The following is an 11,963-nucleotide window of genomic DNA, read 5'->3' as shown; positions in this document are numbered from 1 at the left end:
CGTTACAGACGGTAGCTTGCTAGCTTTGTTTCTATCTCATCAGCTCATTCTTCTTTTTCTTCCAGTCTCGATTTCATCTGGGGTCAATGTAGAACTGTCTTGCAGCTTTTTCAGCTGAGTTTTCCTCGCATACTTTAAAACTCTGTTTGTTTTGTTGTTGAAAAGTCTGTCACTAGCACCAGAGCAGTCATTCTCTGCGGTCACTAAATGAGACCCGTGTTACATCCGATGTAGCTACTACCAGCACCTTTACGTTACTACACTCGTCTGAGTAACACATACAGCTGCAATAACTAAAATACCAGTATGAAAGTAATACTTTACTTTACTTTACCGTAACCCAGAAAAACAAAGCATGAATATATTATTGAATCTGTTAAATTAAATTAGTAGAAATGTACATTACTATAAACTTGAATTCACATTATATTAAAGGCACTTAAGAGATTTTCCACACTAATGTTTCCCTTTTTTTGTCTGTGTTGACCAATCTATTTCATTTCGGTGCAATTCTGCTGGCAAAAAGTAGTAGGTCTACTAATCCCATTCTGAGGCTGCAGCACCATCATTAAATATCAGAATTAAAATTCATAATCTTTTATTTCAAAGGGTTTATATCATTCACCTGCAATACTATGAAACCCCTTTTGAATGGTTCTTACTGGTTTGTGTCTATGGAACACTACAAAAACATTTAAAAAACATTTCAGAGTGAGTCACACTCTTCAGATTGCGCTTTGCTACAGTGGCTCCGCATCACCAATGTTGTAAAGAAAACTGCAAAAAAAACACAATGCGACTCAAAGAATCTGCTGATGTAAGAGCATGTCCACGATGGGTGACGTTAGTGACATGAGGACGGATAAAGTTATGTTGGCTACATAACTGAAGAGAAACACTAATAAACCAATACACCAATAAAGTTAATAATTATACCATTTGGCCTCCTTTTCTTATGCATACCAGCTATTTTGTATGTATTTGTTTCTGTTTTTTGCACCACGGCAAAGTCCACGTAGTTGTAACTTATTGTGGCAATAAAGCCTTTAACTGATTCTGATTCTTATTCTTTTCTCCAGGTCACGGCTTCAAGTTTGGACCAATCATTGGCAAGCTGCTATGTGAACTCAGCCTGGGAGATGTGCCCTCCTATGACCTTTCACCTTTCCAAATCAGTCGCTTCCAGGCAAAGACCAAATCGGCTTTATAGATTTGGGAGTGGGTTCTCAGAGCATTAACAGACTTATCTAATTGTAACTGAATGATTTGAGATCGTCATGGTCCTTTACATGGGCTGAAATATATGCCACCAGAAACTGAATTTGAATCATTTATATTTGAATGATGTGTATTTAAATTTGAAGTCTTTCTGGGCCAGAAGGGTGCAGTTTCACCGTTAACCGCTAAGCCCATGGTTTCTTTAAGACATGTCGCTGTTCCTTGGGGCTTGGGCAAGGCAAGCACTTCTTCCTCGTTTCATAGTGGTTACTGTGCTCCAAAACGTAGGTCCTGTGGATCTGCGCAACTGAATTAATCTGCGCTCAATTGCTCTCCCTTCATCCTTCAACTACCCTGATGTCTGTCACAGTAACTTGAAATTGAATTGTGAGAACTGAATGTGAAGATATATAGAGAGTTGAATTTTCAGTGAGGATCAAATTTTATTGGACTTCAGTTCCAAACAAATAAATTCAATTTTGAATTGCACTATTCAGATTCCGTTTTTGAATGCAGTGATTAAAGTTTAGCAATTCAAATATACATGATTCAAATTCAGTTTCTGGTGGCACATATCTACCCCATACCTTTAGCCCTAGGCTGTTGAATGCAATCACTAAAGCACTAAATTATTGTTTGATGGTTTCAAAAAAAAAAGTGAAATATGTAAAAATAAATGTATCTTATAAAAATAAAACCTACATTCATGATAGGCTTACTGGCCTGTACGGTAGCCATTCACAGATACAAGTAAGCTTAAGGATACACTGTGCCCCATTTTAACATTAAAACGTGTGTGTCTGTATGTATGTGTATATATATATATATGTGTATATATATATATATATATATATATATATATACACAGATAGTATGCACCACAAAAAGGTATGTGTATAGGCTTTTGGCCGCCCTATACATTATTGTTGACCCAGTTTAATATGCAACTCATCTTTATACAAAATATATAGTTACGGGTCCCGTTTGTAGTTTTTTTTGTTTATGGGCCGAGGTGCAGTTTGAACTGATTTGTTTTTTTTCAGTCTGAACATGTGTCACAGGGAGCACATTCCCCAATTTTGGAGTCATAACAGCTAACATTTAAGACTTAGAGCGGTACTAGGGCCCCCCTCCTAGTTAGGGAGTAGCAGAGCGGAGTGGATGGATGTAGGATGGGGCTGAGTCATTCACCAGTGTCTTGAATCAGATTCCAGCCTCCACTGGAAGCCAGAGTGGGGAAGGACTGCTGCTATAAACTTATATTCAAAGTATTTACATTTGACAACAAAATGTCCCTAATTTCGGCCAGATGTCTTTGTTATGTTGGCGTGTTTGGACAATGAGTAACTGCTCATCAGATGTCTGCAGGGTGCTCCGTCTGGCGCCCAGTGCCACCCATGACAATTGTGATTGGTTTAAAGAACTGACAATAAACCAAAGCATGTTTTTCTCCCATCCCAAAATGCTGTGTGGACTAGCCAGAGCCAGGATTGTGCAGGAAGGTCTGGCAATGCAAGACTACTAAAGACGACTAAAACTAACTCCAATTTTGACTGATTAGAGTAGATTCTAAATAAGCCCATTGCCAAATGTGAGCTTTGGACTCTGTAAATTTGTAAAAGAAATTGCACAGCCATCCCTCTCAGTGCATGAAAAGGCTTTGTACGATAGTGGTGAAACATGAACATGTGTGAAGATGTCAGGCTGTCACCTGAGAGCAGTCTATTGCTGCTGCATATGGAGCTACATCACTTGCATACCAAATAGTTTTGTTCACTGTTTTAATACTGCACAGTTCACCATGGTATGCTTAGTATGCAGTGCGGTATGACATCCAACCAACATACAAATTTGCATTTGAAATGAAAGAAGATAATAAGAAGTCTAGTTGTTTTCCAAAGCAAGAAGAACCTTGTCTAATGAACTAGTAATAAACTAATACTGCCTTGATTTTGACCAAATCTAACACCGTTGTGCAATTGTAAATTCCCCCATCTGTGATAAACGGTAATAAAATATCTATAATCTTATTGGCTTGTATGATTTCATGCATCAGTAAACCTCCCTTTCGCTGCCTTCCCAGCATTCACCATTTTGCCAACTAAGTACGTGGTTAAAAAGACATCAGCCGTTGAGCCATTTGTCTATGTGAAGCCAGCTGCGTGCTCAGGCTCCAGAGGTGGCCTATTGCCTGGATCTATTTCCCCATGTACCGGTAAACATTTTAATCACTAATCAGACGGCCTATTACAATGGATGCCAACCACGGCCATCAGCGGGAATGGGAAAATTATGCAGCAAAACGGCAGAGATCAGTGAGCCATTTGCTCCCTTGCCTCTAAGTGACTTCAGATGGATAGCAAAGGGCCATTATGCAAATTGCAAAAATTAGAATTACATTAAACATGCAAATGCAAATATTCAACCACCAATAATCATCAAGCAGGGCCAACTGAAAAACCTCTGTGGAACATTTTCTAGCTTGTAAAATCCCACAAAGCCTTGCACAAATCAAACTTTTTTCTGCACATGATTCTCCAAGGTTCATAATTGGTAATGGCATCCGTTTATTGTACTATGGCATCAACCCAGAGTTCATACTGTACATCAGTAGCTAGTAGAAGCACTGCAGAGGCAAGAAAAATGGCCATGTCTCAAGTAAAATGAGAGTGCTTGGTGCTCCGAGAGCACAGGTTGGCAAGGATAATTCATAAAGAAGCTGCATTAATCATTTTTATATTAACAATTACTCACATCGCTATGTGTAGTGTGAAAGGGGTTGCTTGTAGTGATAAACCCGCAGAGAATCGTGTCGAACTCTGCAGCGTGCCTCAACTCTACAGAGGCTTTTTTTTAGCAGCTTAGTTCATTGTTTTGGTTTTCTAATTGCAAAATGCACTCGTCAGCCTGGTTTCCAGCTCTTTCTTCGGTGACAAAACTCTGATAAACCCTCTGTACTCTACCTGCTCAGCAGCAAACAGCAGAGGGACACATTTAGAGACAGGCTGGTGGTCATAGCTTAGCATTTAGCAACTTAAGAGTCAGATTTTGTTCTCAGGAGTTGGTGGAGTTGCCATGCACTGCAGTTGCGAGAATTGCCTGATCACAGAAACTGAAGTAGACCAATCAGAGCTATAAGAAGAGAGAATATTGGACTGACATTCATCAGGTGGGCACAAACATGGCTCCAAATAAATGCTAATTTTGCTTTGTGTCTGCTCGATGTTAATATAGGCAATGTTTTGCAAACACGGCAGTGATGGAGTACTCGAGTCCCGGGGTCCGTATCAGGAAGAAGGTTTAACAAACCTGTTATTGTTTAATACATTGTGAATACATATTTCTATAATTGTATAATTTGTTTTTGTTATTAATACACAATACTTTTTCTGACCTTTTCGAATCCCCCGATAAATAACCCATATTACAAAGAAAAACTGCATCTAAAACAAACTAAACTAAAACTAAGCATTTTCAAAAACTAAACTAAACTAGCAAACCCGCTTTAAGAACTAATTAAAACTAAACTGAATTTGAAAACAAAAAGTCAAAACGAAAGAAGAATAAAAACTTATGAAAAATGCAAAACTATAATAACCTTGCCACTACAACAATCAAACATGCACATCATCTTTGAAAGGTTGATAGTGTGTTCACCGCCCCAAGGTGTCAAAATCAATAACACAGCTTTGAGTGCCACATGTATACATATTTTTGACAGTGCCAAAAAGAAAAACAGATGATTCACATCAAGGAAGTGCGTGTCCAAACTGAAGAAGAAAATATACGAAACTCCTCTGTTTCAGTGTCAGAGCCGTAAATCGATACCCACAAAAATAGCAATTGTAAGATTTCCCAAGACTGTCTTTAATTATTTGTTTTAAAGACATAGTTACGCAACTTGAATGAGAGCGAGTGGAATTGGGATTATGGCTTTTACTTTTATGATATAAAAGCAGTAAAATGAGAAACATTTGCATTATTTCTTTAAAAAAGATACACACTTTAGTTTGTTGTTGTTTACATTTGTACATGAGTAGTGTATAAAGTGAGGATGAAAGGATACATCCAGTTTATGTTTTTTATGTTATTTTGATTTTTTTTTAAAGCCATTTTCCACCAGGAAAAGAAAACTTAATGAAATGATAATGTAAAGGTAATGGACTCACGGTCAAATATATGATACAAAGTCATGCATTTGAATTTCTGAAACAAAAGTATGAAATAGTAGCTCATAAATTCGACTTGGTCAATATTATGACATACTAAGTCACAATTTAGATTATAAAAGGTAATTTTATAAAGTGAAGTTAAAATGATGAGCGGGCGGGAGATGAATGAGTAAACATTTTCACTTATTTGCATTGTCACTATTTTTTAACATTTTGTTGTTTTTTGGTAGAGATTGGCTTCCATGGTTTGTCACTCATTTCACCATGCTAAAAAAACTGAACTGATTCCCAGGGTGACATGGTGCATGTGTCTCCAAAAGTAACATGATGAATGTTAACATGAAGGCTCCATCTTATCTTAAGGAGCTTATAGTACCTTACAACCCTGGGAGGAGAAACTACGCTCCAGAATGCAGGGTTACTGGTGGTTCCTAGAGTCTCTAAAAGTAGAACGGGAGCCAGAGCGTTCAGCTATCAGGCTCCTTCTGTGGAACCAGGTTCCAGTCTGGGTTCGGGAGGCAGACAGTCTCACATTTAAGGTAGGCTTAGACTTTCCTTTTTGATAAAGCTTATAGTTAGGGCATAGAACGAATATTGTTAGGGAGTAGTAGTTAGTCACATAGTTTTCATATAATATAACTAAAGGGAGACTTGGCATACAGCCCGATCGGTTGGGGGAGTTCTGGCCGACCGGGTGGGCTTCTTTACCTTGTCTCTCTTGGTTTGTTGTAATAATAGTTTTAGACAGCTTGGGATATTTTGATACACTAGTAGGGCATAGAATCGAATAATGTTAGGGAGTAGTAGTTAGTCACATAGTTTTCAGATTATCTAACATATAATCAAGAATATATAGAACTAAAGGGAGACTTGGCATACAGCCGATCCGGTTGGGAGAGTTCTAGCCCGGCCGGGCTGGAGCTCTCTTAACTCGTCTCTCGTGTTTTGCTGTAATAGTTTTAGACAGCTGGGGACTTATTTGATACACTGAGCTCCTCTCTCCTCTATCTTTCTATCTTTTCATTTATGTGCATCCATGTCCCAGAAATGGGTGTACTAACCTATTTCTGGGGAGTCATTCCCCGGAGTCTATGTTCTTTTCCCAGCATGTCCCTTGGATCAGAGAGGCTCCGAAATCAGGGTAGCAGCTGTCACCATGGTCCGCTACACGTTCTGTGATGCACCTGTTCAACTGCTACACTGCAGTGCCCTGCTACGTCCTGCTACGTCTGCTGTCCTGCTAAGTCCTGCTGTGCCTTGTAATGCCGCACAGCGTCCTGCTATGCCCTGAAACTACAAAGAATTCTACAAACTACTAATTTTTTCTATTTTTATTGCCACTCTCATTCTAACCCCAACCGGCCCGTCAGCACCGCCTACCAAGAGCTGGGTCTGACCGAGGTTCTGCCCTAAAAGGAAGTTTTTCCTCGCCACTGTCGCACTGTGCTTGTCTGGAGGAGACTACTAGAACTGTTGGGTCCTTGTAAATTCTGGGTGGTGGTCTATCTGTAAAGTATCTGAGAGAAATCTTGGTTATGAATTGATACTATAAATAAAATTGAATTGAATTGAATTGAATTGAATTGAATGTGTGACAACCGCTGCTGTATGTCCCGATTTGTGAAGAAGTGGAGACAAGGTGCTGCAGCTGCATACACAGACCTTTTTCTTCTGTACATAGGAGACCAAAGAGAGCCAAACCAGAGTACCAGTGGTTAGCTAAAGATTGTCCCAGAGGGGGTGAAGCCAACCGTTAGAACCATCTCTCACACTGCTGCTGTGACATTGGGATGATGGAAAAGGAAAAAAAACAACAGTGAGATTGAAAAAGACAGCAGAAGTATTTTTCACTCGGCAGAGCTTACAGCGCAGTGTCATGACTATTCTTTCTCACTGTTGTGTGGGAAATCTGCCACTGCTGTCATGGAGGTTTCAGACAAACACATGCTGGAGATCACACAGTAAACGGCAAACACAGTTGATGCTGTGATGAATATTTACAGTAACCTTAAGGTGTGCCCAGAGGAGTTATGCCTACCAGAGTGATAGAGAAAGACAGAGTGGCGACACTCCCATTGGAGTCCGTTGTTTGCTGCCTACTTCAGGGGTATGCAGCCTCGCGTAGTTCCAAACATCCATTCTACGGCTTTGGACATGATTCATTTCCATTGCTGACCGTCGAGTAACTTCTAAAGTAAGTTGATTAAATAGCTACCTCTTTTTTGAAATTGTCAACTGTCTATATTATATCAGAGGCCCTTCATGTATGTACTAGTGCACTCATCGGGGGATTTGGGACTCCACAGGACAGAACAGAACAGGCTAAGACGTTATCCGACTGCTGCACACCTAAGGACAGCTCTGGTGGGATAGACCAGGTCTCCGGGACAATGAGGAGTAATATAGGAGTCATTTAATGCTAACTATTATTATTTCTGGACACTAAATGCTGAATGGACTGGTGCTTTGCAATTGAGAAAGCAGAGTAGAAAATTATTGTTCTGTGAGACTGTGATTGATAAACAATAGTTAGGCTACTTTTAATATTGTAGTAAAATAATATAAACTGGTCCATTTATTAATTGTATATGTAATATTTATAGTTTGACTTAAGATGTAAAAAAGCAGCTTGTGTTTTTTATTTGATCCCATCTGATGATAAAACCATGTTTTGACTTTAGCTATCTGTTCTAGTATAAATTTGTATATAAAAGACCTGACAATCACTCTGGAAGTAAAAGGTTTTTATTCTTGTGTCTTGTTGGGTGACTATTGATTACATTAATGACTAAGGATTAATTGTGCCTTTTCACTTTTCCATTTTATACTATTCTAAGAGACTAAACCTCAAATTCCTAAAAGATTTTTAATAATATTCTAATTCTAATTCTTTTTGGATTTAAATGGGTTTCCAATGGGTTTATTCATTCATTCACCATTAGATACAGTAGGAAACAATAAGAATCACCACTATTAACACCATGTACACATAATGGGCGGAGCTACACTGGAATTATGCAAGGTCACCAGATTGCTAATGAGAATTAGTAGAACCATGACGTCACGCTAACAGGAAAATCTCTCCGGTAGCCAGATGGCCGTTGATTTGAATTTTGGAGATACTGTATGTGAAATCGGCAAACTTGTTTATCTCTGTCATTAGGATTGAGATTGGTTAGTATAAGAATACCAGGGTTGGCCAATCAGAGGCAATGTAGAGCGGGACGTGTCTTCACCATCAAATTCACTCGCCAGTTACTATGGTAACTAAGCCTGTGATGCGGAGCATATTAGTAAAGCCACTGTAGCAAAGCGCCGTCAGAAGAGTGTGACTCGCTCTGAAATGTGTTTGAAACATTTGTGTAGTGTTCTATGGACACAAACCAGCAAGAGCCATTCAAAAGGAGTTCCACAGTATTGCAGGTGAACGATGTAAACCCTTTGAAATAAAAGATTATGAATTTTAATTCTGTTAATGATGGTGTTGAAGCCTTAGAATGGTATTATTAAACCCAGTACTTTTTTGCCGGCAGGATTGCACCTAAATGAAATAGATTATAGGTTCAATACCATTTTACCAGTAATATTATACTTACTATTAAATTTGATAATAATACACTATATTGGAACTCACGCATTTACTTAGACAGCAGTTTTCTCCAACGCAAATTATCTCTGTTTTGCAGCAGCCGTTGTGTTGCGTTTGAACAAAATATATGTTCAAACTCGCCGTATGTGCGCATGAGTATTTCCCCCACCATTTTGTTTGTGGTTGTTATCATGGTGAATCGTAGTATTATTGCTGAGTCAGCTAATTTAACAGCTATACAGCGGACTGAATTTACTAGCTAGCTAACGGCAGCTTACTACAGTTAGCGGTTACTTTACTAAGCTGCTGTAAGCTAGTTTTAGCAACAAGAAACGTTAGCCCAAAGCTAACACTATCTCTTCAAAATGTATTAAATCACCCTACTGCATTCACTGTTGTCAAACTGGTCTTATAACTTTTAAGACTCCACTTTACTTGAGGTTGTGGCTATTATTCATAACACCATCATATAAGCATTTGATGATAAGAACATGAACATTCCAAATGACTCCTTCAGGTTCATGACAGATGTCGTGCCGTAATAATGACAGTGCCAAGTCAGTCTTGTGAACACCTCTTCAAATAAAGTTTTACCATCAAAGTTTTATATTAAAACATCGTTGCATTATAGATGAAGGAGATGAAAGTACAGTATAGCCAGTTGTTCCTCATCCCTGTTTGCTCAGCGCTGCTAAACTGGGCCTTTTCATTGCCCAAATTTGTACCTCCTTAAATCCTCGATCCACCGGTTTGTGACCCAGAAATCACTCAGCGCATCATGTTGAAGGACGTCCCATTTTCTAAAATAAACATCACTGACGTCTTTTCACCCGTGGCATATAAACGAAGAGGCGTGCCACAGCAAAAGGAAAGAAAGGGAGAGAAAGAACGATAACATCCCCGGCCCCATGGTTAATCTAACGGATTAATAGTAGACGGGAGAAATAATACACAATTTCCAAGGAAAATATTAGGCCTAAGGATGTAACTCCTGCCTGTCTTGGCGAGGTCTGATTAGTGGGACAGGAATGTATGCGGAGGAGCTGTACTCACTGGCAGTTCAGTGAAAGGCCATGGACTGTGCATGAGCGTGGCACCTGTCTGAGAAAAGTCATTGTTCTGCATTAGCCTTTTCACCAAATACCAGCTGTTGCAGCAGTGAACATGAGCAGCACCGTCAGCACCGCCAGACACCATCTACCAAGAGCCTGGGTCTGTCCGAGGTTTCTCCCTAAAAGGACATTTTCTCGCCACTAAGTGTTCGCTCTAGGGGGAATTGCTGGAATTGTTGGGTCTTAGAGTGTGGTCTAGACTTACTCTAGTTGTAAAGTGTCTTGAGATAACTCTTGTTATGATTTGATACAATAAATACAATTAAATTGAATTAGCAGCAATCACCGTTAATGCTCAAACAAACAGGCTTCGTGTCTGGTTTTCCTGCTCTGCACCAATGTACACGGTGAACACCAAGGATTCCTTTAGTGTTAGCTGAGTTTGTACGGCAGAGTACTGTCAGGAGAAGGATTCGGTCCATCTAATGTCATACACAAGTCTTTAGATCACAAATTAATGTTTCTTGTTAGCATTTATGAAAAAGCATGGAAATGTACATTTACCAATCACATATGAAGGATTATCAATCTAAATTCAGACAACACTCTTATAACTAAGTGCATGAGAAACTGCACACATTTTCTGAAATTGGCATATTTATGGCTTGTAAATCTTTAAAATGATGATGAATGGTTTATTTTATATTGGATCACATGTGCAATGTGAAGGAGTTGCTGGTACTAATGAATCCACAGAGACACAAAGCCAGTGTTTACTAACTCAACATAGTGGAGCATTATGAACTAAAGAGAACAAACCAGAAAAAAAGATTAAAGCAAAGCCATAAAAAGAATTACCAAACTGTGTTTTTGTTTTGTCTCTATCTCTCTTCTTAGATGTTCCCCAGGTAGGGTATCTACTTTATCTTTTTTTTTTAAACACCATTTACTGTTGAGAACACCATTCAATACCGCTGACCATTTTACAAAGCAAATGCATTTCCCCACCTTAGAAAACAACTACTTTCTGTTCATATCAGCATTGCATGAGAAAATCAACGTGCAGAGAATTTTAATTGAAAATTGAGTTAGACTATAGATCACCGGAAACAACATGTCTCTGATAACCTCGCTATCATGCTATCATGGAATGATAACTGACCCTCCGCAACAGTCTCTGTGGGTTTATCCCCATGCTGATGGAAAACAAACAAAAATAAGGAAACCAGAGAAAGTGTAGAAAATGTTCTACACACTGTTGTTAGATATGTTCTCAAACTGACAAACTTGTGCCTTGATATGGATTAGAGGCACAAATTCAACTTCAGTTAAAGAATCAAGCATTAGGGTGGTACTCAGGAATATTTAGATCTTTTTTTTCCCCACAGAACAGAGTACCTTAAATACTGCGAAAAGGCTGTGTACTGTACTTCATGTTAAGCTTCCAAGCATGACTTACAATAGGCAAAGCTGTAAATATGCACCCCCGAGTGATGAGATGTGTGAATAACTTTCCAGTGTGGTGTGGAGAGCCGTGGTGACCTTCTGAGGGCAGAGGTGTAGCTCTGAGACCTTTTCCACTTGTACACAACCCCAGAGATGAGCTTTGACATGAGGTCAGCCTGCATCAGCCCTCCAGACTCTGCTCTACCTGTCCTGCTCTAAAGCACATTACACTGCAGGACTCTGTGTGCACGCTGCTTTTACCGAGTCTCCCCAGCACTGCGGGGATAGAGACTCAGCAGTCTCGCATTGCCAGACCTTCCTCCACAGTGCCCAATCTTCTTGGGTGGTGCTAAGCTCCCGACGGAGCCACGGTGCTTCTGCAAAATATCCTCGGGAAGGAACTTGTTTTGGTGGAACATGTGTGCGTTCAAAAGTCAAAACTCAGATTGGACAGATAGTCTAGCTAGCTGTCTGGATTTACCCTGC

The 11,963-nt window shown here is 39.4% G+C and overlaps 1 protein-coding gene and 1 long non-coding RNA gene across 4 annotated transcripts in view; one reads left to right on the top strand and one right to left on the bottom strand.

Annotated features, from left to right (window-relative positions):
• The window catches only part of LOC116695664 (uncharacterized), an 813,105-nt gene that overhangs the window by 72,073 nt on the left and 729,069 nt on the right, over nucleotides 1–11,963 (bottom strand). The window lies entirely within an intron of this gene.
• The window catches only part of LOC116695626 (peroxisomal sarcosine oxidase), a 115,457-nt gene that overhangs the window by 92,311 nt on the left and 11,183 nt on the right, over nucleotides 1–11,963 (top strand). Inside the window, exons 8-9 of one of the 3 annotated variants that reach the window (XR_004333504.1) lie at nucleotides 1,080–2,400; nucleotides 9,831–9,832. Coding sequence is in view for 1 of the 3 variants with exons in the window: in XM_032526033.1 (XP_032381924.1) it covers nucleotides 1,080–1,210 (131 nt within the window). In the remaining 2 variants the exon portion in view is untranslated. Of the gene's footprint in view, nucleotides 1–1,079; nucleotides 3,249–9,830; nucleotides 9,833–11,963 lie in introns of those variants that run through there. The other 2 variants (XR_004333505.1, XM_032526033.1) reach the window with 2 other exon arrangements.

This window comes from Etheostoma spectabile, chromosome 9 (genome assembly GCF_008692095.1).
Source record: "Etheostoma spectabile isolate EspeVRDwgs_2016 chromosome 9, UIUC_Espe_1.0, whole genome shotgun sequence".
Taxonomy (NCBI): domain Eukaryota; kingdom Metazoa; phylum Chordata; class Actinopteri; order Perciformes; family Percidae; genus Etheostoma; species Etheostoma spectabile.
Note: the sequence above shows the minus strand (reverse complement) of the source record. Positions and strands in the feature narration are given on the sequence as shown.